General features: G+C 43.1%; 1 protein-coding gene across 1 annotated transcript in view; it reads right to left on the bottom strand.

Annotated features, from left to right (window-relative positions):
* Positions 1 to 417: 417 nt before the first annotated feature.
* The window catches only part of RAPGEF5 (Rap guanine nucleotide exchange factor 5), a 229,071-nt gene continuing 201,848 nt past the window's right edge, over positions 418 to 27,640 (bottom strand). The window contains exons 20-26 of the mRNA XM_077856559.1: positions 26,397 to 26,575; positions 21,316 to 21,406; positions 19,150 to 19,200; positions 18,250 to 18,337; positions 13,117 to 13,181; positions 8,215 to 8,269; positions 418 to 4,588 (exon numbers count right to left, since the gene is read on the bottom strand). Coding sequence (XP_077712685.1) covers positions 4,470 to 4,588; positions 8,215 to 8,269; positions 13,117 to 13,181; positions 18,250 to 18,337; positions 19,150 to 19,200; positions 21,316 to 21,406; positions 26,397 to 26,575 — 648 coding nt within the window. The 3' untranslated portion in view covers positions 418 to 4,469. The remainder of the gene's footprint in view (positions 4,589 to 8,214; positions 8,270 to 13,116; positions 13,182 to 18,249; positions 18,338 to 19,149; positions 19,201 to 21,315; positions 21,407 to 26,396; positions 26,576 to 27,640) is intronic.

Below are 27,640 nucleotides of genomic sequence, written 5' to 3'. Positions count from 1 at the left end.
AAGAAGGGGAGGAGGTTCTGAAAAATGATATGGTCCAGTCTTCCCACCTCCCCGGAGCACCTTATTACCCCTGTGCTTCACCATCCCACCCACAGCTCTTGTGTGGTCAGGGCCTAGAGCTTCCCTCAGTGTCTGGGTTGACAAGGAAGGGAGAGGTCCAGATCCCACTTGAGTGCGGCGACACAGGGGACAGAACATGAGAATACTGAGGTCATTTCCCTCAAAGGGTCTCAGGTTCTCCTACAGCTCCAGGCAGCCCTGGTGATTGAGGCCTCAGTGGCTGCCTAGGAACCTCTTCACCTACTGGTCACTCAACGAACTAATGATTTCTGGGTTCCAAACAGCAGGCCTGATCTGCTGCCAGGACACAGGCTGCGGAGCCCACAGACGCAGCAAGAAGCTACGAGGCACAAATAGTATCTTTAACATAATCTTATATTTGGAAAAGCGGGTTTTAAAAAACACTTGAAAATACAGGATAAGGTAACAATGACTCATATAAGTTTTCACCTTATATTGCTTGGCCATTTTTTTTTTTTTTTACATATAAATTATTGCTTACTAGCTTCGATAAATACACAGCACAGTCATATATACAGAAGCAGAAAGCACGACATAGGAGGAAGAAAATACTGTTAATGGCAATTCTGGTAATTCCACAAATGTTTCATATTTACCAGCTCGTATAATGGTGGAAAACTACTAAGTGTAGTCCCTGAGAAGTTAGGTAGACACCCTGATCGTGGGTTTTCTATCTTCTAATTGTTAACGCAAGCTGACAATGTCACAGCGGTCCTAATTAATAGTACATTAAAAGGCGAGAGTCCTTGCTTCAGGGCATCGGTTTCATCCCAGTATTTAATAACCGTGTAATACGAATACAATAAATAGGCTATGCAAATAAATATTACTCTGCTAAAAAACGTTTAGTATATACAGCTTTGCTTTATACAGTAGTACAATTTCATCTAACTTTTTGGCAATTTTTAAAAACTTTCCTTCCCCCTACTAGTTTTAAGCACAACGGCCCACTCATTAAAGTAATAAGCAGGCTGAAATTGTAAGGACATGTCTCTGAAGCATTTAAAAGAAACTCCATGTTAGACAACTGCAGTGGACCCGATCTGCCCCGTTTTAATGTTTGTGCCTAGTTTCCGAGCAGCTCGGGTCAGCTGTGCCATTTCAGAATGCGAGGTCCCACCTGTGGTGGATGCGACGGCCGGAGCAAGGTGGCGGGGCTGGGACCGGGGCCTGGTGAAGCCCAGCTCCAGGGACCAGAAGCCACCACCTCCCTCTTTCATGCAACCGTTTCTCTCTTCATAGGCTGGTCTACACAGCGCAACACCGTCTGCCCACCAACGCGGAGGCCTGGCTTTTTGCTTCGCCCTCATTCTTGTGTATTCAGTGTACACTCCACCCAACTTGCTTGTGGACTGGGGGTGGGGGGTGTCCTAAGAAAATGAATTCATCTCAACATAATCAAAGATACTAAAATAAAGTGAATGTATGTCATAGCATTTTGCACTATAACCTTTTGGCAATTGTACGGATGATAACAAAAAGTACATTTTAAGACGTTGTAGCCTTTGGAGCATCTGCAAACACGTAGGGGAAAAAGTTTCAGAAAGGGTGCAGTTTTGCCCACAGGAACCTGTCCTGTGCTAACTCCTACGCAGGGCTGGTTGGCTGGAAGGCGGACGAATTCACATGCCCGCAGGACTGTCTGGAGGTTGTGCTGTAGCAGAAAGAAGCCTTCGAGAAGTGCTCGTGTGCCACTCGTGGAGGAAGGAGGAAAAACAGTTTTTCAGAGTGAATGGAGATTTTGTGCAACCACAAAAATTGAAGAGCTGGGGAGGAGCTTCGACACCTTTGTCCATCCTTCTGGCCAGAACAAAACCTATTCCAAAGAAGTGTGGGCAAATATTTGGAATGGGAATACAGCCCATCCTTCTTAATGGGGGGCGTCACTGTTGGACAGCCTGGCTTTGTAAGGGGAAGCTTCACGCTGAGCTACATAAATCTGGTTTCCAGGGTTTTGCCTTCAATTCTTGAGTTCCAGATTTGAGTCTTCACAGGGCTTCTGAAATTGGTGAGCTGCTGATGCTTGGGAAACCTCTGGAGACAGTTGTTCAATTTCAGAAAGACTTGGAAATTTTGACATTCAGAAGACAGAGATGAAGAAGCAAATGTAAACGAAACAAAATCCTCCCTTCCCTTCCTGCTGCTGCCCTGATAGCCACATGACCACGGCTGGAGGGACCTGTGGGCAGGCACCACATTCTCCCTGGCCTGCGACTACCTACACCGTGTGGAATACTGTCTACGCCATCAGAATGTGTTTAACTGTGATATATGTGTGGGTTCATTTGGCTGTGCACACGTCTGAATTGGGATCTAAGTAGCAGGTGCCAGGCTGAAATAGTTCTCCACTGAAAATTAGTCCTCAAGGGGTAACGTTCTGGTTGGAGCCATGGAGATCTAATGTGAACAGACATTTAAATGGTAAAACGTGGAGGCAATGTCCAAATGGCCTTACATGATTAGACTGGCCACGTGACCCTCAGCGCAGAGAAAAGGCGAGAACACAGGTTTTTGTGCTATAAGCCCAAGCTTTCCCCAGTATTTGCCAAGGGGAGAGCTTTTTCCTTGATCAGCCGTGAGAGGAGCCCATCTGCCCCGGTTCCAATGGCTCCCATCCCCTCCAGTGGTCTCAGTCCGTTCCCCAGTAGCCTGGAGCTTGTCTTTATGTGCGCCAGCCCTGGGTGGTGCCTTTCTATAAAAACCCTGTTAGTTTTCAGGACTGAAGCTTTCCATGCTGGCACAGACTGAGTCTCTTTGAAAGTCCTACCAAAAATTTCTTCTATGTGGTTCCTTCCAGGGATCTATCTCTCAAGCTTGGTGTGGTTTCCAAGCCCAGGAAAACAGCAGTGCTAATTGCATGTCAGAAAGCACTAGACACTTCTTAGTCCTATGGTGCTGATGGGACAGGAGGAAGCATTCTGTGCAGACACCTGAGAGATGAACAGGCAGGAGTGCAGGGGAGTCACACTTGTGGGCAATAAACAGACAGGGTACATGAAGCATGGGCCCCTGTATTTTAGCAAAGCCACTGGCACCTCGCTGGCAGCGGCAGATTTTGCTGTTGGACCCACAGGCATGTTTCTGTTGTTCATCTGAAGCTTGAGGGGAAACCCTCTAACCAGTTCTTTGAAATAACAAGAGGTTTTACTTACTGTAGGAGCCCCTCTCTCTAAGACTGAGAATTAAAAAATAGAGTAAAAGACTCTTGAGATGTTGGGGGGAACAAGAGACAAGTTATAGAAAGACTCCGTGCCTTGGTTAGAAGGTGGTTAGAAGGTGGACTGCAGGACCTTTAAAATCAGACATTCGTGTATTTTGGGGTTCTTATTTGCTGTAAGATGGGCAATTGCTAGTCACTACCTTACTCTTGTCTAAGGAGTGCTAAGTGCTCGTCACATCAAATCCCACTTACCCTCCCTGTGTTGGCTGTTACCACTCTATACTGAGGGCAGGGGAGCCTGCGGGAGGCATCATCAGGCATAAGGATGCAGACCTTTGACACTCGGTTACCTCAATAAATTGCTACTGAGTGCCTGTGGTTTTTCAAAAATCACATTGTTTCCAATGAGAAATGTGAATCTTTTTTGCATATGTAAAGAAAACCCCTGTAAACTAAACAGTGAGTCCATTTCTTACAGATTACGACTATTTTTCCTTATTGACAAAGCGACATAGTCTAGCTTGCCTATAGCTGCAAATCGGTGGTGGTGCAGAAACGCATTTCCCCTACAAGCCTACATTGATAAGTGATTGTGGATGCAACGAAATGCATGCCTTGACATTTCCCTTTTGGGTGCCAGCATGGATGCCAGCTGTGGGTCCTCACTAACTTCTTAGACACAAGGGGCTTTGGGTGATGTCACAGTTTGTATGGACAGTGGCCATTCCTTTTCCCTGGAAATCTAGAGATGTCATCACTGTCTTTAGGTGTTCACATGAGCTGCTGCTTTGAGAGCCTATAAACAGTAATCTACCACCAGGCAAAGTAAAACCCCTGTTTCATGCACACTTGTACTGAAGTATTTGGTCCCTGCAGGACAAGACACTCTCTCCTCTTGATGCTGGTACATCACAAAATCAAAACTGGGGTAGATGAACAATGCAGTCATAAGACACCAGACTTCTCCATTTCAAGAATGCTTCTGACTCTTCCTCTGCCTTCTTGTTCTGAGAGCAGCTTGGAGAGGCCTCTCCCCGTCTCTGGTGGCTGACATCACTTCCTGAGCACGCTTTGCTTGGCCTTCCTGTGTGCATCTTATGCTGATAAAACTCAGCAACTTCTTTTCTCACAGGAAAGCAATGTGCTCAGCACTGGCCCTCCCAGAGCTCAAAGTGCGGCCGTTACGGGGAAGGTGGGGGGGGGGGGCGAGGTGGCGGGGTGGTGGGGCTCACACCCGAGGCTCGATCCTGTGTGACAGCTCAAACAAGGCCTGCTGGCTGTCAATGACATACAGGTGATTAACATAGGATTTTAACTCTTGGTGCTCCTTTGGAGACACGTCGCTTCCTGTTTTTTGGAGGAAAGAGAGATAGTCAATCTCATGGGAGCAGAAATGCTATTTCTACATGTCAGTAAAACCTCACATTAAGGCTTAGAGTACCTCTACCAGGTAGACTCCCAAGTCAGCATGCCACAGGGAGATCTTTATCCTGACAGTGTAGATGCTTTCCCAGCTCAGATTTGGTCCTCGGGTCAGGTAATTAAGCTGGCGAGGTATCTGCTTTACTGCTATTTATTTATTTATTTATTTATTTATTTATTCATTCATTCATTCATTCATTCAGAGAGAGAGAGAGAGAGAGAGAGGCAGAGACACAGGCAGAGGGAGAAGCAGGCTCCATGCAGGAATCCTGACGTGGGACTCGAGACCAGGTCCCTAGGATTACACCCTGGGCTGCAGGCAGCACTAAACCGCTGGGCCACCAGGGCTGCCCTGTTTTACTGACATTTCTATAATAGCATTTCTCACTAATGTTATATCAGAATGTAGTGACAGTGTTAGTATCTCCTCTCTACAGCATGGGAAATGGCACAGACACACAACAGGTAGGCGGCAGTGCAGGACTGGCACCCAGGCAGTGTGGCTAACGAGTTCATGTCTGAGGCCCCCATGTCCCAGCAACTGCCTGTCTAAATGACTTTCCCTGGCTCTTTTTTTTTTTTAAGATTTTATTTATTTATTCGTGAGAAATACAGAGAGAGGCCGATACACAGGCAGAGGGAGAAGCAGGGTCCCTGCAGAGACAGGGTCCCTGCAGGGAGCCCAACATGGGACTCGATCCCGGGACTCCAGGATCACACCCTGGGCTGAAGGCAGGCGCTCAACCACTGAGCCACCCAGGGATCCCTTCCCTGGCTCTTCTATCTCAGTCTGGAATTATCAGAACTCACTGCTAATCTGGTCAATGCACAGACATGATTCATTGTTTGTTTTTACATGTTGTATGATTCCTTGGTGTCCTTACTTTTTGAGAAAATTAAAAAATTAAGTAATGGTTTGAATGAACAGGTATCACTGAACTGAACCTAAGGTATACCTAAGGGGCAGAGCAAGTTCCAAAAGGATGTGGATGGGCTAACGTCCACCCAACAAGGGACGAGGCGAGGGGGTTTCCACTCCCAAGCCCAGGGTGATTAAAAACCTGAAGGGCCACAAGCAGCTTTGGTGCCCTGTGAACACATATGTGCCATGCTGGGGACGGCGCTGATAAGGAGCTTGAGATAAAGTAGCCTAGACAATGGGGCAAGCCCACTTCCCGTAGTCGAAAACAAACACAATCCAAAAAAAATCCCCCCAAACCTCAAGGCACTGGGAGCCTGACTAAACCACCATGGAGAGACAATGTCAAAGCGAGAGATGGTGACATCACATCCTCTGGCTTCATGGAATTTCAGATGGGAGCGGTGGGGGCCCACAGGAGGCTCAGCATTTTAATGCAGCCATTTTTTCTCTTGGTGAAATCCAATTTTTCCTCCTCTGTGTCAAATGTGTTTTATAATTTAAGGTTTAGATGTCATGGGTAGCTTGTGATTCTTAGGTTTAATGGCAAATGAGGATACCTGGTTTCAAAGACAAAGCACCGGGAGCTAAATTTTTTATCATCACACTTGTTTGGGAGTGACCAAAAAGTTGTATTATTCTAGAACATCTTCTCTGTAAGACACTGAGAGACTACTTTTGGTTTACTAAATATTGGTGTGGAAGCCATAATGGTACAAAGATAATTTTGTTGTTACTTTTTTTGACTTTAAGATGGCAGAATGAATGGCTCCAATCATGACAAGTGACACCTGCATGGCACTTCGTAATTTTTAAGTGGCTTGATTAACGTTATCTTATTTTATCCCTAAGGCTGACATGGGTTTACTAAGCCTATATAAACTGTCAAAATTGATTCCACTAATCCAGTCCCAAACCCAATTTTTAAAGATAGGTAAATATACAGCACAAAGAGTTATGCTTTGTGCTATGCAGACCTGCTCCCTGGTGATGGGTGGTTCAAGACAAGGTGGAGGCCACCAAGCCAGTATATATAACCTTCCCGCCCATACGTGCCGAGTCTCTTGGTCAGCGAGGCTGATGTCTTAGAATGAGCTGAGTAAAACCATAAATACTTGGGAAGCAAAGGAGGCTGAAAGGATTATAAACCCAACACTCAGCAACATTATGCTTGTCCATTTGGATGAATCTTCACAACAGTGTTACTACCACTGTTTCTACGGTAAGTGCACCTATTGTGTGCCCTGTGGAGGATTACATAAGCACATGTCAGGTGGTAGTGCCTGATGTAAGTATTTAAAAACGTAGGTATTGTATTTCTAACTCTCCCTTTCAAACAGAAACTTGGTAATTCATAAGGAATTTCCGTTGCTTTTTAGGGGACAATAATGCTAGTCAAGACCAGCCTGGACAGAAAAAAAATTCTTAAGAATACGTCCCTATCCAAAAGGAGGGGAACTGAGTGGGAAAAATTAGAGAGGGAGGCAAACCATGAGAGACTCTTAACTCTGAGAAATGAACAAAGGGTTGCGGAAGGGGAGGTGGGCGGGGGATGGGGTGACTGGCTGACAGGCACTAAGGTGGGAACTTGATGGGATGAGCACTGGGTTTTATAATACATATTGGCAAATCGAACTTCAATTAAAAAAAAAAAATATGCCCCTATCCTTAGGAAGGAGAACTTTGAGCTTTCTACTTTATAGGTACTTCTGTACTGTTGAAAAATTACTTTATAATGATGATGTTTTACTAAAAGTAAGTTTTATTTTAGTGGTCAGCTTTGATTTACCATTATTGAATTTCACTTTCTATATATTTTTTTTATTGCCCTCTGATCTATAGAATCTGCACAAGGCAAAGAAAAGAGGACAGGTCAGGAAGGCAGGCAGGCTCGGTCTCTCTAATGGCCCAACGGGTTGACTCTCTGAGGCCCTGCTTTCTGCTCTGTACCCCAGCGTTCATGCTCTGCACGCACTCATCCCCAATACTGGTGTCAGGATGCCGTTGCCCATGTGTGAACACTCCTTGAACTCAACAAAGTTGATTCTTTCCTTCCTGCAATGTTCTAATGCTATTTAAGCATAGTGTAAATTATGCTTGAGGTTTAAAGGGAACACATACTCCTACATACATTAATCTCAGTGGGGAGTCCAGAGAAGTGCTTAGAAAAATACATTTTCAGTGAAAGGCAGCTCCAGACAGGAAGTTTTTGTTGGAGGGGAGTAAAGATTCTGGAGGGCTGCTTTAGGTACTTTTATAAACTGTATTCCTATTCCAGGAAGGCTCCCAGCAAAAAGATTAGGGACAGGGTCACCCTTGATAAACCCACTGGTAATTCTGAGCCCAGGGAAAGGAAATAGACTTTCTGGTCAGGGGGTTGGGGTGGGGAGCCTCTGATCATCTAAAGTCACTCTGTGCGGTGGAAACCTGTTGCCGAGAGAAGATAAAAATTTGCCTTATCTGTCTTCGTCTGCATCCCAGGCATGCAGTGATGAAATGAAAAGAGACTACAGCATATGCATATTATACTTTATAACATTTCAGCACATTCCCACCAAATACTCGGGACACGCTCACCATCTGTACCCATCTATGGTAGGCTGACATTCCGTGCCCGACTTCCAGTACTCACCGAACTGATTGGTCCTGCAGTGCCTCAGGGTCCGGACGGTGTCTGCAATCATGTGCTGGAAGGTAGAGCAGGAAAGTTATCAATGGAAGGGTCATAAGAGGTGCTGCCAGACAAGGGGTGCCCGATGGGATGGAAGGATTTGACACCCTTGGCCACAAATGGAAGAGCTGGGTTTGGAACTGGACTTCACTTTAATTGGGAATACTAAGCTTGGATTACGAAAAGGATAGTCAGTCTTCGTCTATAGAAACAGTGCTCCCAAACCTGGCTGCACGGATTGACTGAGCTCTGGGTTTCCACGTGCCATGGATTCTAACAACCCATTGTTTATACCGGGTAAAGAAATAAAGCCCTCCCTCCCCAGTCTACCTATCTGAATCTGCTTAGGCTTTTCCCTTCTGAATCTGGGAGGCTTCTGTGGACAGTATATATTGGCCTGTGTGGTGATCACTGCTCTGGATCTTTGCGCCTCCTCTAGGCCAGGTGCCATGTGATAGCTCTGCACGTCCAGTGCCTGCCATAGGTCACATAGTGATTTGCACGGGCTGAGTGCAGGGAGGAATGTTGGTGGCATCAGACACTCATGTATCTCAAATCCGGACAGGAGATGAGATGACACAAGAGGCAAACATTTTCTAAAACACCAATATCCTTACAGAGACCGTTTTCTGTTTGTGATTTATATTCCCTCCCATGGCCTTCAGGATTTTGCTTTAATTTCTTTCTTTGAAGTTCTCATTGATCTCCAGGCAAAAGTCTTCTTGACCTCGTGGCTTCCTTTGATAAGATCCTATCAGCTCACACTTGGAGACCTCCTACAGTCTTCTTGCTATCTTGTTTTTAGTTTTCCAGCATGAAGGAGAAAGACAGCATTTAGGACAGCACCATTCTCCACTACTGTTCCTCCCCTATGGTTGCCAGAATAACTTCCAAACACTGTTGCTATCATGTTCTAGTCCTCTGGAAAATCCACAATGTCTTTCTAATTTGCTTCATCTCAAAACCCAAACATTATCCTATTACTCAGGAATCAACATTATTCATTATCTGGTCCTCCAAAATTCCCCAAATGTGTCATCATCTTTCAGGTCCTGCTGTACACACCAGGCAAAGACTTGCCCATATACAACAAGCCCTCAATGAATGCTTGCTAAAAGAATAACATTAGTACAAAAAAATTTTTTTTTTACTTATTATCCATCAGAACTATAGAAACTTTATTTGAACATGACCTACTTATTAAATTGTCCTCCACTGTATTTCTACTCAATATGGAAAATTAAATAGGACAGTGATTAGAGCAGTAGATCAAATTGCCTTTGTAAAGGAAATGAGACGTGACTCATGTCTGTGAATGTATTGTTATGTTTCCTTCCCCAAGTCTGACCATTATTCCCAGGGCAGGTTTCTTGTTCTAAGCAATGGCGTCACACTGATTTCTATCGTGTGCCATTCGTGTGGCTCACGGGAGCCCTGGGTGGATGCAAGGTTGAGTGCTGAGCAACACAGTGAAGCCTGAGCCCTGGCCCTCATCTTCAGGCTTCCCAAAAGGGGAAGGGGGAAGATACCGTAAAGGATGATGCTCTCAACATGGAGGAGTCAAGAGGAGAAAAACAGAAAGCCTGTGTTTCTTCGTTATTTAATAGTTGGGGGCTGAAATGTTTAGAGCTGCTGAGACAGCAGAGGGCACAATGGACATCTTATTAGACCCAGCGTGCGCTTCTGGGCCTTTGTAGTATTGAACTTAATGTGTTGGCCTGTATCAGCCAGATAAAGAGAATCCACTGAATTATTTGCTGGCTGACTTCAGCCAATATCCATCATGAGGAATTGGCTTCTCACCAGTTAATTCAGTTAGGTTCTATTGGTTCATTATTGTGAAAGATGATCCTGTTTTAGCTTAAGTGAAACTCTGTCCCTTGCTGAGAAATATCCCTTCAAAATACTGACTCTATCAGGAAATTCAGTTTCATTCTCCAGCATCCAACTGTAATACAGGGCTATGTATAATGTAAAACAGATTTCTGTCCTTTGAAAATATGTAAATTCACCCAGTCTTCTCTGTGCAAGGAGAGGGTCAGCACAAGGTGGGCTGCATCTTAAGTGCCAACCACTTTGAAGACCAGGAACTCTCCAATATTACCAAATCTGCTCTCTTTAGAAATGCTGTGCTAATAAGCACCTGATGGATGCGTGTGGGTGCTATGGACCATGGTGTGCATGTATAATTGCATTATTTTCTGTCTTTTAAAATTTTTAATTTTATTACTTATTTTTAATTTTTTTTAAAGATTTTAGACACAGAGAGAGAATGAAAGGCAGAGACACTGGCAGAGGGAGAAGCAGGCTCCATGCAGAGAGCCTGACGTGGGACTCGATCCAGGGTCTCCAGGATCACGCCCTGGGCTGCAGGCGGCGCTAAACCGCTGTGCCACCGGGGCTGCCCCTCTGTCTTTTTTTTAAATAAAGTTCTCTTCAGGAATTTAAATTTTTAAAGAGAATATGATGACTTATGTATGCTCTGTTATTTCCTTAAACCATCTTAAAGGATTAAGGGGTACAGTTATTGACTCTAACAGAAGTACTATTTGTTAGACTTTGCTTCTGAAGTCTTGACACATCAGAAAGCAAGACCCTAGACTATATCAGCTGCATTGAATGTTGGAGAAAACAGGGGAAGCCAGAGATGCTGGTCAGAATGAGAAGGAGGGAGGGCTGCAGGGATCTTTCCATTGCTCTTTCCCATCTGTGCCTTTATTGAATTGTTCTATCCCTTTGGTGGCACCATGTGAGGGGCAGTAACACAATGCACTCAACCAAACCACTGATTCACTTGTGGGAGGAGGTCATCTGCCAGTCTGCCCTTAACAAGAGACAACAGTCAGCTGATAAAGAGTACACCTGTTATCCCATATCCCCAACTCAGAGGGAAACTAACCGGACCTTTAGAGGGAATTCTACTCAGTGTGACACACCTCACCCTACATCTTCACACACACTCTCCAACACTTGTCAGGCACTCTTAACCAGATGTGCTGGTCAGGATCTGAAGAAGATATTGATCAAAAGACTTCATCTGCCCCAAATCATTTCCTTAATATCAAGCACTGGGGATGAATCTACCTAGGGTCTAGAATGTTAGTACCTATAGCCTTTGGTTACAAAGAGGTGCCCTGTGATCTTCAGAACATGACACAGTGATGTAGAACAAATCTCTAAAGAAAAAACCCCACTTTAAATAACCATTCCTGGCTATGTTGGTTTGACTGTAGACTGAAAAACTGAGCTCTGATTCCAAAGCACTTAGTGCTGAGGGACTTGAAAAGTTATAGACACGTCCACTTTAAAAATAACTGAGCACAGGAGCGCATGGGTGGCTCAGACAGTTAAGTGTCCGGCTCTTAGTTTTCACTCAGGTCATGATCTCAGGATTGTGAGACTGAGCACTGCACAGGGCTCGATTGAGATTTTTTCTCTGCCTCCCCTGCTTGCATGCTCTTTCTAAAAAATAAATAATTTTAAAAAATGGGCACAAAGGGGCAGCCCGGTGGCTCAGTGGTTTAGCGCCGCCTTCAGCCCGGGATCGAGTCCCACATCAGGCTCCCTGCATGGAGCCTGCTTCTCCCTCTGCCTGTGTCTCTGCCTCTTTCTCTCTCTCTCTCTGTGTCTCTCATGAATAAATAAATAAAATCTTAAAAAAAAATGGGCATAAACTTATCATCCTCAAGTGATTAAAGTGGAACTATAAGATATTAAGATGTCTCCCAGATTCTAGGTGCTTGGGTTTTCAAGTTGCACACTGGCCTTCTGCTGCCTTATTCTATGTGTGGCAAGTTAACCTGATGGTACGAGCAGCGCACTTAATGAGGCAAAGGTCAGATGCCACATATTGCTTGGACTCATCAGTTTCAACTATTCTTTGGTCATTGTCTACGACCCCCACCTCACTCAACCTGCTCGCACAGACCTGACCTAGTCTCACAGGGAACCGGGGTGTCAGTTCCCTCAAAGAGTTCACACAGATCCATTATGATCACTGATTAGGTCACTCACAGGTCAGGATCTATGGACAGGGGTCACTGGTATCATCTTTAACTATGAAGGAGAGTCTAATCTAGGACACCTAAGGTCCATTTGTCAGATCCATTCCTGTAGTCACCTGGGTCTCTTTGGAGCACTCCTATTTTACACTTGGCTCAGTTCTTACAGGCAACTCCTCTGCTGCCCTCAGCCAGTCAGAAAGACTAGAAGGAGCCTGTGACATGAGGAACTATCTGCGAAGGTCCTAGAAATAATTCAGGAAGAGGCACTTCGGTGATTGGTGAGTTAGGATCGACTGGGAACATTTCACTTGTGAGCAGGGGGGCACTATGCCAGAGCTGCCATCTCCACAGTGGTATAGGTGTTCACAGGCTGAGAGAGGGATGGTATTCCAGAACCCCTGCCCCGCCCCCTACAAATTCCACCTTCACATATGAGTGGGGAGTTCTGGAGATTAACTCCTCTCTGCAGAAGGAGAGCTTCCTGTGCCTTGGAAGCAGTGCACACTGACATAGAGCGATGCCTCTCTCAAGTAGTCAAGCCTAACCTCTTGACAGAAACTTATAGTTTTATTTCTGGCTCAGTAACACACACTCGACCTCTGATGTTAGTCTAATGAAGTTCCATTTTTGACCTTAAAAAGCAGATTTTTGCATTTGGTTCTCAAAACCTTTCTAGCACACTTATTTTTAACTGGAATACATTTTGTTGACAATGCGTAACATGCATAAAATAAGCTCCTGGAAACCACCATGCATTCAAAGGAGAAAAGTGCTTAAGCCATTTGTTCCTTGGAGTAAGAAAGAAAAGCACACACTTTCCCTCCAGGGGGAAAAGAGAGAAAGAATGAAATTTACATACCAGTTTTTCAAAATTGACAAGATTATCCAAAAATGTTTTATTTCCTTCATGAATAAATGTTACATCTGAAAATTAAAGACAAAAAGATATATGTGCCATTAGGAATGGATCATGAGTCAGGGCTAAGGAGGGCTAGATGGCAATGCAACTTATTCATTTTTCTTAAACATTGTCCATTATTCCACACATATGACAAGGCAACTTGAAACTGAATCCATATGGTATTTACTGTGAAAAGGCATAATTTATGTGTGTGTGTGGGAAGATAACATAAATTCAATTCTATATTTTGTGCTTACAGTGAAACGTTTGACTTCAACCTGTTAATATAAGCTAACACTATTGTATAACTTAACCAGTCCATTTGGTTTTTAGGCCAGAACATTGAATAGAAAAGAACTAAATAGCCAGGAAAAAAAGAATTTTAATATCCATGTGTTCGCTTTTTAACAATCCCTGGCAAAATATATAGGGCCTGCTTTACCTAAAGCATTAAAAGGTCTAGATTCAGATGTTTAGATTTTTGGATCCCAAAACCAGTGCCTGATTGTGTATCCGAAGTGAGGAAAGGGACAGATCAGAGAATGGCAAAGCTTCTGGCCCTTTTACACAGGTGCAAGAAAGCATCACTGACGAAAAGAACAAGGAGAGTAGGATGAAAGTACATTTCCAAAAAAAAAAAAAAAAAAAGTACATTTCCAGAGGAAGGAAGACTAACATTTGGTTCGAGCCTCCCTACATTTCAAGTGACAGAAGATATTCAAGGAAAAAAAACCTCGTTTTGGTTGCAAAAAAACTAGGAGTGCCGCCTCAAGAGAAAGGGATTTGGGAATTAGTTATAATAATGACAGCAGCTGAAAGCTCAGGGAGTGGGTGACTCATAAAAACTCAGATCAGAGGGTCAAGGACTAAGCAGGAGGGAATCCTCCCAGACAAGAATCAAAGTAAGAAAGACACTACAGTTCAAAGACCCTGCAAAAAGTCATGTTAGATCACAAACATGAGGGGTGAACCAAATGAAAATTATCTTGTTAAAATAACCTGACATGAAAGAGGGAAAAGAACAGCTTAAGATTCCTATAAATAGAAAGGGAAAGCATTTGCATCTAATCAAGACTTTCATTCTGCTGGTCCCTTTGGGGCAATTATGAGCTCGGTGCTCTGGAAACTTGCCTACAACGCATTTGGCCGCTGAGCTTTGACTGCCCATCAGGGGGCGACACAATACCCTGATCCAAACCATCCTCAAAGCATCCCTTACATACAGCTTCCAGCACTGGCTGCAAAGTTTTCCTAAGCTTTCTTTCTCTTTCTCTGAAACTGATGTTCTAACAGGAAAACAAGTCACAATTACACAGTCGTCTGACAAACTCTGGATATTATCTTTCATGGCTTTGCTTTCAGAGAAGAACTACAAGGTTGTATTTTGTGTCACAAAATTTAGAAGAGAGTAGTCCTGGGGCCCCTGGCTGGCTCAGTCATGAGGATGCAACTCCTGACCTCAGTGTTTTAAGCTGGAATCCCACACTGTGTGTAAAGATACTTAAAAAATAAAAAAATCTTGGGGTGCCTGGGTGGCCCAGTTGGTTAAGCGGCCAATTTGGTTTTGGCTGGGATCATAGTCTCAGGGAGCTGGGATCCAGCCAGCACCAGGCTCCACGCTCACTGTGGACTTCAGGACTCCCTCTCACTCTGCCTTTCCCCCTACTTGCGCACACGCTTTCTAAAATAATCTTTTAAAAAAAATCTTGTAAGAGAGTAGTTGACACAGTTAACTTTTACTCTTTTTGTTTGGCAAATGAACACTGTGTGCACTCTATCTACATCACACACCACCTAAAAGCCTAGTCTCCCCTAACTCCCTGAGACCTTAGGTCACAAACTCCATGAGTCACCTGGTCCGTTTCCCCCAGTGTTACATTACTGTCATCCTCTCCCTGTGTTCCCAATGATAATGATGAAGAGTCATGACAATAATGGCACATATCTTTATTAATAGCATCAGACATGGCATTAACAAAAGACTGTAAGGTAAAGCCCTAGCAGGACAGAATGTGAAGAAAATGTGAGCCAAAGAACATGCACAACTGGCCCATGATCAGAGCTCTCTTCTTCTCAGCCAGGATTCAAATTCAGGGACCCGGGTTCCTCTCACCATTGTGCCTCTCTGGGAGCTCAAGCTGAATGGACTTGGGCATTTCTTACAGCCTACTATATAGTTGTCTTGCCAGAAATTTGGCACATAGAGTGTGTCTGCAACACTCAAGTCTTCCCTTGGTGGCTCCCTCTCTTCCCTCCAGCCTGAGGTCTCTTCTCTTCTCTGGTGGTTGGTGGTCTCATTTAACCCCAACACTCAAGGGCTTGGAGGTCAGGCTGATGCTGGCATGAGAATAAAGCAGGCAAGGTGCTCTTGGTCAGGTGGGAAGGAGAGAGGGGCTGGAAGGGGCTGGAAGGGGCTGGCACCCAGAAGGAGCTTCAAGTGGCTGGAGGTTTGACACGCATGAATGGCAGGTGTGTGATGAGGAAGGCTTGAGAGAGAGGCCAATAAACGGAAGGGAAGGAGGAAGGGAGGGAGGGAGGGAGGAAGGAAGGATGAAAGAGAAATCTGGGATCTCATTTATTCCTGGGCTGTGAGCAGGCTCACCAGGCTGAGTGAGAGAAATGAGCACCGAACACTTTCCAAACTCTTCCTATAATAGAACTACTGGATGAAATGCTTCCATGTGGAGATGGCAAGTGAGAGAGGAGGAAGAAATACACAAGCACCCTAACATTCCTTTTATTTACCCGTGCAAATCTGCAATAATCATCTGGGCTCTGAGAGACACACAACTCACCAGAGGACCTCACTTAACCTTCCCACACCTGCTCATATTCACTCTACTGGAAAGGGCTACATCTCCAAAAACACTGTGTGATACACACTGTTCGGCCGCTTCGGACTTTAGCTCAGCTGGATCATTTCCCCTACATTTATGTAGGGTTTCCCATTCATCCTCTTTCTGAATGGATGCCGCACCACAGCAGGGGGGAAGCTAAATCAAAAGGCAAGAATTGAACCGGGAAACAGGAAAGCTGACGCCGGAAGGATCCTCAGGTTAGGCACTCACTTGATAATCGGCATTCTTACTGGGAACTGACTGTCTCACAAAAAATGGAAATGTGGGAGGCCTAATCCTTCTTAACACCCAAGGAGCTCAACCCAAAGTGAGAGGCGCAAGGGGAGGGTTTTCATTAAAAGATTGGTTGTCCGAAAGCAGTTTACCATAACTTGAAAAAATTTTTGCAATTAAAAAACTCCAAATTAATTCCAAAATGTTTTGTTCCAGGCATGATATAGACACACTGTAAATTTTCACCCCATGTTTCTTTGGAAATTATTTCAGAGAAAAATGATAATTTTAAATACAATAAAGCACTAATGATTTTTTTTCATAATGACAAAATATTTTAAAAGGAAAACTAAGTGCTTATTTAAACTCAAGAAAGCTCCTAATGAAAAAAAGAAAAATATTTACTAGACTATATGACCAAATGTATTTTCAGTAGTAAAAAGGGAAATTTATTTTGCTGCCAACAAAGAGGTCTAGATAAACTCAGTAGAGCAGAAAATTGCATCCAAGCTAAGATGTAAGTGTGAGACACTTGACTGCATTAAATATTTTTTTGGGGAAAATCACGAATATACAGTAAAAAGCACTGCTCATACCTACTTAAGCTCAAGGGATATTGTCAACTAATTTCTCATTACCTTAACATTTTTTGTTTCAAATTTTTTTCTGCTTAAAATTAATTCCTTTCCCAGATCTGTCCTCATTTCCTATACGTGTCTGAAAGATTCTAAGTGTTATTTCCCACCTGCCACCCTGCACTCTCCAGTTGAAGATGTTTTATTTTGCAAATAAAAATCTTAAGCCTGAATAAATTTTTAAATTGTTATTTTGGCATCACAATCTCTCCCTATTTCATCCATTTACATTTAGCAGAATCTTTTCAGCTTGAATGAAGCATTTCCATGCCTCTCAGTTGTGCTAATATGGTATTGTTTCAGGAAGATTCTTGCTTTGTACTAGATGCAGGATAGATGAGGAGCTGCAGGGATCACAGCAACTCAGTAATTCTCTAAAGCTCTGGTTGTTCTAGAGAGGAGCCCAGGAGGTAGTATCAGAGTTACTGCCAGTGGGAGTAGCAATGGGGGAGGGATGGAGTGCAGTGTGTGTGGGGAGAATGGCTGAGCCATCCAGCAATAGGGCTCCTGGGAAGCTCATTTCCAGAATCACATTTATGAGTCCAGTTATTGGGGCCAGACTCAGCAGAAGTTACAAGCCTCTGAATGGTGGAGGCTATATAAAAAATTATTCCTATAAAATCCCTTGGAAAGAATCAAAATATGACCAAGAAAAATGATCAAATCTTTTTCCTAGAAAGCACAGAGGTAGGATATATACTGAATGTTAGCAGCATAGGCCAGATTAAAAAGAACTTCCTTTTAATTAACCCTCTTAGTTTGAAAGAGACCACTGAGATCTCATTAGCAAACTTAACTAACATGTTTCTGGATGAATTATTTGGTGCTCTGCAGAAGAGAAGTCCGTTGGACTGACTACCTTGCAGTTGTCACATACTTTCCCAAATGGATGCCACTCCTGGAAAGAAGACAGTACATTCTCCACCAATAATTTTCCTACACTATATTGCTGGGCTTGACCACAGGTATTTCTCAGCAGTCTGGTAGGTTAGCTCTCTGAAATTTAAGTTGCAAACACAGAGCATGTTCACTGTTTGGGTTCTTTATCCCAGCCTTATTCCTGGTTGACTTCAGCGGATGGTAAACTCCAAGAAAATAAGATGGCACTTAGAAGCAGAGCAAAATAAAAACATAAGTTTCCAGGGCCAAGTTCTGTGAATCAGGTGAATGCTTTGGTATATCTCAAATACAATTAAGTAATTCAGCTACTTCAGAAATAATTGAGCATTTGAAGAATAATCACAAGAAAAGACCATTAGGTCCTAATGTCAAAATTACTCTACAGAAATATACTGAGAATCCTTTTTTTTTTTTTTTGGCTCTGTACAGTTAGAGTGATACATTTCTGAAGATGGAATTGGAAAGCATAAAAGATAGAAAATTACCTTTAAGCAACAGAGGCATGAATGGGATTTTGGGTGGTTTCATCTTTTTGAATGCATCTCTGTAGGCTTTGTGATTCAGGGAAGGATCCTGACAAACCAAGCAGATTACAAAGAGAAAGAAAAATCAATGTGCTATAGAAACAATTCTAAATCCACTTTTGCTATACAATTTGAACATGATTTAGATATCGAGAGGTTCTTCCTCAGAACAAAGTAGATAAAGGTTTCCTAGGAGAATAAACTCACTAAATTAGGGCAGGAAATGTAGGCAATGAATAAAAGTCAACTTATTGGTTTACAATAATGGGAACTGACTGCAAAAGAGAGGTACCTTTTGATTGCCCTATTATTTTCCTCAAATAGGTTCTTTAAGTACAGTTTCCTCTGCATAATTTCTATCACAGGGTAACCCCAAAGTCTTTTGTTAGGTACACTGCAAAGAAAAACCTCTCTCATAAGGCATAAACAATGTATAGAAAATAAGAGAACACGGTTTTGTTGTGTTCTGAACCACAACTATACATTAAAAAAAATCTAAACCTAAGAAACAGGAAAAAGAAGAATGAGAAAAGAATCATGCATGAGACATGGACTGCACAGTCACTGTATACCAATTGACACTGTAGGCTTTGAAAGGGACTAAGGGACTATACACTTAGAAATCTGCATTCTGGAAATCACGTCAGAAGGGCCATTCTCACTACCTTTCTCCATGGAGAGGAAGAAGCATTAACTGGCAACTTCTTCACTCCAGTAAGTAAAGCTACATTTTCATGTACAAGTGATCCAGCCTAAGCTACCAGACACGGTAGAGTGTGGGTCCTGGCCACTGCAAACTAGGAAGAAATGTGGCACTGTCCATAAATTTGAAGAGTAAGTCCCGTTTGGCTCACTACTTACTGTTAAGCTTTCAAGTTCAGAGAAAAGTTTCTTAAACTTCCCAGGGATTTTCTAAAATCAAACAAACAAAACACAAAAAAGGAAAAGGTCAGAGAAGTCAGTTACGTTCAGAGGCAATAAGAGGGGAATGTTTATGAAGCTGTGCTTCCACATGTCACATTTCTGAACATAAATACCTCTATCATTTGGTTCTACCCTGCCTGCTTTTCACTGTGCAACCTTCATCGTTCCTTAATATGACATGCTTTGGGAATGTGGCTAAAAACAGTTTAAAATAAGTAAAGGCTAAATGACTCAGAATCTAACTGGTTAGACATTCCACACAATGGTGACTTTTTAATACAAACTTGGATTTCAGTTGCATGTCTCACTTTTGGTGAATGCTCTCGTCTTCTCGCATGGACTTGCTGAGTGGGAAATAGTGCTACAGGCTGGCTTTGTTGTTGTTGTTGCTTAAATGATATAACTGTGTTTCACAGTGGAGGGCTAATGGTGAAAGACCATAAAAACCCTAAGTGACAAAGCCTGCACAGCAACAGTAGGATAGCTGAATCGCAAAGATCACCCACATCAATAGGCGGCATGGAAAGTCAGGGAGGGTGGAAATGGCAAGCCCTCCTGAGTGGTCAGTTGGTCTGAATTTGAATTCTGATTCTGCCCGTTTCTAGCTGGGTAGTTAGGTGGGACTCTCCCCTTGCCCTCCTGCGGTCCACCTGCAATTGGCTCCAGACCTCCTTCATCCCCACACACTCTGTTCTAACTGGTCTGGCCCATTTCCTATCAGCTGTGGCACAGATGCAGGGCCCTGCACATAGCAGGCAGTCTACACGTCCATGAAATGCATGCTGTTTGAATTTAACTGAATTATTTCTCCTCTCAATTCCTGCAAATCAAGGCTTCTTTGCTGGTTTAATTCAAATTCCACTCTCCCTCCACCCTTGCTGGCCATTTGTTTCCCTCCGGCCCTGATCAATTGTGGCATTTGTTGTTCGCCCCCTTTCATCTTAGGCTGCGCATGCAGGTCTTGTTTGCTTAACCGGGGCAGGCAGGTCTTTCGTTTCTTTTCTTTTGCACTCCTTCTGGGAGCAGTGGCCCTGACCCTCAGGTCACCACCATGCATGGCCCCTGATGAAAAGAAAGTGAGTCACTAAGATGCTCAGAGCCCTGTGTTGACATCTCAAGTAAGAAAAAAAGAGAGCTGGCCTATCTAGCAGGAGTCAGAATCGGGAACCATGAAGACAATGGAGTAGTGACAGGAGCTGAATCTGAGAGCACTGGAGAGAAGCTCAGGAGACCACACGAGCCATATGCGGGTCAGGATCATATGGGAGAAGCCTCAAAGGTGAAAGAGAAAGGATGGGAGAGAGAAATGGTTCACGCAACGAGGTAGCTGTTCAGTGGAGAACAGAGAAAGAGAAACAAACAGAAGCCCAAAGAAAGAAGGTGATAGGGCCGAGGGTGAGGCCATACTCAGGGACACCCTGCTTTCAGTTCTTCCCACATATGCCCTTAGAGTCTATGCCCCAGAACTTGGGTTAACTTGAGTGTGCTTCTCCATCTTAGAACTCAGGTGGCTTTCATCAGGCAACACAGACAGCAGCAGAGCCTGGACTTGGGAGGCCTGAAACTTAGCATTTTGAGGGCCCTCTTTGGAAAAAAAGATTACAAAATTATTTCTGCAAATTTTACAAAGATATACATCATCCATGTGAGCACACTGCAAGATAGAGGCCTGGAAGCTTACATTCATTAGCATCTCAGCAAATTTGCTTCTGGACACATGTCACCACTTTTGAAAGGACCAACATGGGACTGTAACAACAGTGTCATGGCAGCAGAGCAGAAAACAAATTCTAGCTTTGGAGCATTTTATAATTTTTATCTCTTTCATACACACACACACACAAATACCCATATGTTATACATATGAAAAATATGTTTTATATATATTTTATATAAATAATAGAACCATTTTGAAGACCATTTGATCAAGAGTCCAACTTGACACATTCATTTTTAACTTCTTTTCCTCTAGTAGTATTTGTCTCATTTAAACCATTTAAATCAATTTATTTTAAAGGACTTTTACTGGAACATTTCCTGTTCAGTTTTATTTATCCCTACACCCCACTCCCCTATCCACATGAACCCCTAAGGCTTACTTACCTCCCAGGTCTGTGACAGCCGGCTGACAGAAGCAGTGTTGAGACCCATCACAATAGCGAAGAAGGAATTCAGGTTTCTCTGGGCTTTGCAGCTACAGAATAAAAAAAGCACAAGGTACTTGGAGCCACGTCCTTTTGCCAAATGACCGCAAAAGACTGAGCTGGAAAGACTCTCCTAGGCCACAGAGTTCAACGTCCAGGGCAGTGCTGAACTCTGCTCCATGGCTCACACACATTGAGTGCTTCTCTGTGTGTGTGTGTGTGTGTGCGTGCGCGCGTGTGTGGCGGGTGGTATCCCCTTCACCGTTCCTAACACAGGTAACATATTCCGTTCTTACTTCTAGGAAAAGATCTGTGCTCCTGACACCCTCTGGACACCTCAAAAGATTCCTCCTTTTTAAAAAAATCTATTTTGGATGACGCATTTACAACTTTAACAGAAAACTCTTGAATTCACGTTTCTTTATATATAGCATACTCTCCTTCCAACAGCCCTCTTGTCCCATCTCTTTACTCAGGACGCTGTCATTATGTTTCACAGACAAGCCCCTCTCACCTCACTTGTCCAAGCTCCTCCTCTCATGACACAGCATTTTCTTTGCTATCAACAATATAGCTATTATATTATGTATCTATGTAAAATATGGCCTGTATTGTGGGGATACTGTCCTACATTTCTCATTTAAAGGAAAAAAGGAGGAAATAAAATGCAAAATAAAATCACATTGAGCTCCCTACACTCTGTAAGCTTATCTGTTCTGTATCATGTCAATCATGTCCTTCAACTCAACTGGTCAAAATTCCACTGATTTTCAAAGCCTGCAGAACAGGCTCGGCCTCCCAGGTCAGCCAGGACAGCCTGTGAGTTCCAGACTCCTTTTACTGGGGCCGTATTAAGAAAATCACTTTTTTGGCATCCCTGACCCAAGTTTTTAAAATTAAGAAATTACTCTAACTTGATAAATATGAAGAAATATACAAGTGCTCAACAGTAAGTTGGTACATAAAAAGTACCCAGTGTTGATGAGCGCAGCTTGCGCCTGATGCCACCTTTTCCACCACATCTCCACCAGGGTCTCGAATGGAACTGATGTATATGCAACTCTGAGTCCTGCTTTTTCAGGACTGTGTTGCAGTGTGTATTATGAATTCTTCACTATCATCATTAATGGTTATATGACTTCGTCAAAAACATACATGATTTGTTTACTCGTTCCCCTATTGTTAACATTTAAGTTCTCAATTCAATTCAACCCAATGCAGAATGCTACAATGAGTGTCTTAATGTATAAAACTTCTTTAACTGAGTTTATGGTTCTTTAAGTTAGACATTTAGTCATTACATCACTGGTCAAAAGCGATCTTGATGTTAAAGGTTCTCAACATGTATTAAAAACTGTCCCCAGTGGCGGAAGTTATATATGAAAGCATCTAGTTGAGAACCAGGGGAATGGATGAGGCTGTTTTAGGACTACCATACACAGCTGGCTGTGCCCTGGCAGGTCCTCCCTAAGTGGCCTGTCCTTGTGCCAGCCTCGTGGGCTAGCTACTGGGCTCCAGGTCCCAACAGGTCCCACCAGGGAGCACAGGGGAAAGTTCTACCTCTATTACCAGTGGAACCTGGAAAGGCACTGCTGCCTCCATACCTAGGGTCCAATGTATCTGGGGCAGGCACTGTGCTGCAGGCCCCTTACTGCTGAGTCTCCACAGGCACGGGCTGTGCCTCTCCTAGTCTTCCTTGCCTGGCTTCTGGCCAGGCCTGCAGCTCTGCAGTTGGCAAGAGGACCCAAAACTTAGTCTAACTGGCCCCTTCATCTGGTTTCCACCGACTCTCTGCTGGGTGGACGCTGCTTGGTATATTCCATGAATAAATAAAGATGCCTTCTGGCCAATGATTTAGAAACCCACGTGTTCTTATGAATTGTTGGTGACTAAAGGCATTAATACTTTTTTGTTTTTTTGTTTTTGTTTTTTTTTTTGCATCAATACTTTGACTCTGCTTCCCTTGTGTTATTTACTTCCCTCAGTCTACCCTTTCTGTGTCGTCACACCCCTGGAAAGTTCACACTGGCCAGAAGAAATGTGAGCCAGCGCCATTGCTTGGTATGCTGATTTGAGGTGCAGGTTCCTCTGTGGAGAGGGCCCCGTGGTCCAGAGAACTGTCTCACCCTTAGGCCACAAGTACCTCCATGGGAGGCTGTCTCTTACTCTCAAGTCCTCCTATTTAGTACATGATGGAAGCTCCGTGGTCCTGTGATTCCTCACTAGACGTTAGGTTCCTTATAGGTAGAGTATATGTCCATTCCATTTTTGTATCCCGCCCATCACCCAAATGCCTAGTATATAGCAAGCCTTTCAGATAGCATTTGCTGGAGTTGAAAACAAGACATTTTGGGGAAATGGTTTTATTATTACCCATTGTAAACAGATTTATTATTCTTTTTTTTTTTAATTTGGCATAATTTATTTGTCTGGAATCTTCAAATTTTTATCTTTTTATCGTTTAGCTCCCATGAACGATTTTCCTGGCCCAGATCTCTTTTTTAGTCATATTTACAATTAAAAAAAAAAAGCACATACCTAATGTCTGAATCTGTAAAGAGAAAAAATCATTTCTCTAGAAGACAAAGTGATAGAGTATAAATATTGGATACTAAACTGGTCTGGAATCCTTTGTTACCAAGATTCATTCATTCCACGATAAGAACAGACTGACACTGAAACATTCCAGTTTAGCAAACACTCCTTTGTCTGTGTGAGGAAATAAACTCCACTCAATCCACAGAGGTGGGGGATGGGGATGGTGAGAAGGAAAGGAAACATGAATATGCAAATAGATGCCTTAGGCAGGGGAGACACTTCATGATCATGGAAATTACTATTTTCCCTTGGTTATTCCTACTAGTGTGATTATGAGGAATTTAACTTTATGTTTCTGTTGGCATTCTATTCCATGGGCTAGGGACAGAGAGACCAGTACAGTAAATAATTCAAGAGCATGGGGCCATATGGAGAAGATGTGAATATATTTCATTTCCCTGAGGATAGATATAATCTTATACTGGAACTAAGCTGTGTGGTGTCATTTTGCTCCTTGGGACATTAATGTCCCATTTCTCCAAATAACTGGCATTTATAAGAAAGCTTTTGATCCAAAAAGAGCCTCACCTTTATGAATCTCACAGGCTATTTGGAGTGCACTGGCCAAATCAAAAAAAGGAATATCCATCATAAAAACTGTCCAATATTTAGGAATATCTGTTGTATCTCTCTCCATCCAATCTCAGTCACATCAAACACCAGGTTAGAGGACTTCTATTATCTCTTGCTAGGTAAACTGGATGTCCTGCTTCTGGGGGTCTCTTTGCCTATAGTTCAGTCTATATGCTAGCTCAGAGCAACCTTCCTGAGAGATGGCTTTCATCATATCAGTCTCCTGACATAAATTGCAATAATCCTTGTCTTAATTCAGACCAAACTCTTCGATCTCAAATTCAACATCGTTCACAATTTGGTTTTATCTTCCTTTGCAGATCAATCTCCTACAACTTCTGTATAAATACCCTCCATTCTGGTCAAAGTGGATGCGATTCCTTTCCCTGACCATATGCTGTCTCCCTCTAATGAACGTCTCTGCTTCCCTCCTCCAGTGAGTTTAACCTCCACAGAGAGTCGCACTTTTGATTCTTATCGGTCCAGTTCCACCAAGAATTCAAATATAGCCTTGAATGCTACTTCCCTCACAAATATTTTTTGAATATTCTTGTTCCACATCATTGGCATACGGAGTTTCCCCTCCTCCAAAGCCCCACTAAGAGTGTGACCTCAGAATAGCGCACACCCTCCATTCTATTTTGCAAATTAGCCATCAGAGCTATCAAAGTATCCCCCCTCCAGCAGGCTGCAAAAACTCCTCAAAGGCATGGATTGGGTGTAGGGTCAGTCTGGTTTCCTCATGGAAACCCCTGGTTCCCTGCATGGATCCGTCCAAGTAATACACAGTTCTTGAACAAATGACATGTATATTCCAAAACTGTTTGATGTAAAAACTATTTTGCAAGACAAAAGAGAAATAAAAAGGGAAAGAGAGGGCACTGGGAAACATTCTGATTCGTGCTGTCTACTTCTGTTGGGAGGCTGTCCCAAGAGCAGTCTCAGGATACAAATCTGGTATTTTAAGAGATGCTCTCAGCAAGTTACTAAAATGTCATTCAACTAACCTTTACTGAGTCACTGCTATTTACCAAGTTCTGCATCAGCCTTATCAGGTACAATGTTTGATTAGCAATGGTCCCTGTCCTCTGGAGGCTAACACAGCCAAGTGAAGGGATTCTATATAAACAGAGAAGTTTAATAAATATAATAAAGAGGTTAAAAGGGAAAAAAGCCTGTGTGTGAGGGAGAGTAGGGGTAGGGAGTAGTTAGTTAACTCTGCATCTGGCTTCAGGAAAGAGATGACTTCAGGAAAGAAGCAACATTTGACCTAGATCTTAAAGAATGACAGCAATTTGCAAGGTGGAAGTGGTCATTTTGGCAGAGTCAACACCACCATATCCAGGCCTGGGGGTGGTGTGCATGGGAAAGCCAGCATTTCAGAGTGGCTTCAGCTGTACCCAGTGGGTGAAGCTCAGAGGTCAGGTAGGACCAGCCAGGGCTGGGCCTGCTAAGGAGTTTGTAAAGCTCAAACCATGGGGATCCAGCAGCCAAGAACAGGATCTTAGAATGCACCTGATTTGCAATAATTCTCCCTCCTAACGTCATCTTCCCAGTTTTCCTAGCCTGCTGTAGCTTATCAGCCACACTGTAGCTTAGCTTGCAGGATGGAGCATGTGTGCACTGCCTGCTTAACTGTTCTGGCCTGCAGAGCAGAGTGCTTTAGTTTGGTATTTTAACAGTGACTTAAAAGTATAAGTACTTCAAATGCAAAGACATAAATATTCAAGGACAGACCTTTTCAATCATTCGGTCACTTAACTCAGTATTATACTTTTACCTCCTAACCCTTCTAATCATCACAAGGAAAAAAAATGTACTCTCTCAAGGAGACGAGAGGAATTGCACTTTTCACTGCCAGAAACTCACTGCGCAGCGATTTTGATGAATTTTTTCACCAGCTGCACTCGCTTGCCCAGCTGGCTGCAGAGCAGGATCTCCGTGGCCACCCAGAGCTGGACTTCATTGCATCTCTGCAGCAGAAGGCTGAGGTTCACCGTGTGCTCTCCACTGCCTTGTCGGCTGAAGGTAAAGTAGATCAGCTCTTGCTGAAAGAAGATGGATTCACAACCAGCATTTATTGTTAGCACAAAGACAAGTTGATCCAAAAGACAGTCCATTTTTAAAAGCTACCTCAGGTAGTCATTCTCATATCATAATGTGTCATGAGAACATAGCAACAGTATATTCAATTTGAAATGTAGCTTTAGAGATGTCTTATTAAATAATGTTCACTTAGAATTCTCACAGAAGTTTTATTTTTAGAATGTGCAGATGACACAGTATTACATGAAAATCTAAGAAGTTTTAAAGTTTAAATCACAGGCTTAATCAAATCCAAACCTCCTGAACTTGTTATACTGGCAAAAACAAGTGAAAATGATTGTCACTAGTATAGGTAGATGAACCCCCCTGACAAGGGTTCTCAAATTTTAATGTGAATCAGGATCACCCAGAGACGTCTTTCAGCAGATTGCTGGGCCCCAACCCCCCAATTCTCTGATTTAGTAGGTTTGTGGTGGGGTCCCAAACCTGCATTTATAACAAGTTCCTAGGTGGTGCTGCTGATGCTGCTCTGGGTACCTACTCTCTGAGAATTACGGATAAAAGATTCAGTAAAATCATAAACAGAATAAGAGTGAGATTTAGGGCAAGGTCCAAAATTTACAAAATTGAGCAAGATGAGCAACTATTTATAGAGACTGCTTATATGCAGAGCAACAGAGGAGATTTGTTTTTATTTTTAAAAAGATTTTATTTATTCATTTATGAGAGAGAGAGAGAGAGAGAGAGAGAGAGGCACAGACACAGGCAGAGGGAGAAGCAGGCTCCATGCAGGGGGCCCAATGCGGGACTTGATCCTGGGTCTCCAGGATCACACCCTGGGCCGAAGGCAGTGCTAAACCGCTGAGCCACCCGGGCTGCCGGAGATTTGTTTTTAAATAAAGATTTGTGTGCATGCAAGTGTGTGTACTTTATAGAAGTGACTCCCATTCTCCCACTGAGTAAGCAGCTAAGCAAGGACACCTACTTTACTAACATTTTTTTTTCTACTAACATTTCCAAAGACACAAATTATTTAGCTCAAATGAATTCATTATTTGCTTAGATTT

This window comes from Canis aureus, chromosome 18 (genome assembly GCF_053574225.1).
Source record: "Canis aureus isolate CA01 chromosome 18, VMU_Caureus_v.1.0, whole genome shotgun sequence".
Taxonomy (NCBI): Eukaryota; Metazoa; Chordata; class Mammalia; order Carnivora; family Canidae; genus Canis; species Canis aureus.
This window is presented reverse-complemented; position numbering and strand designations above follow the sequence as displayed.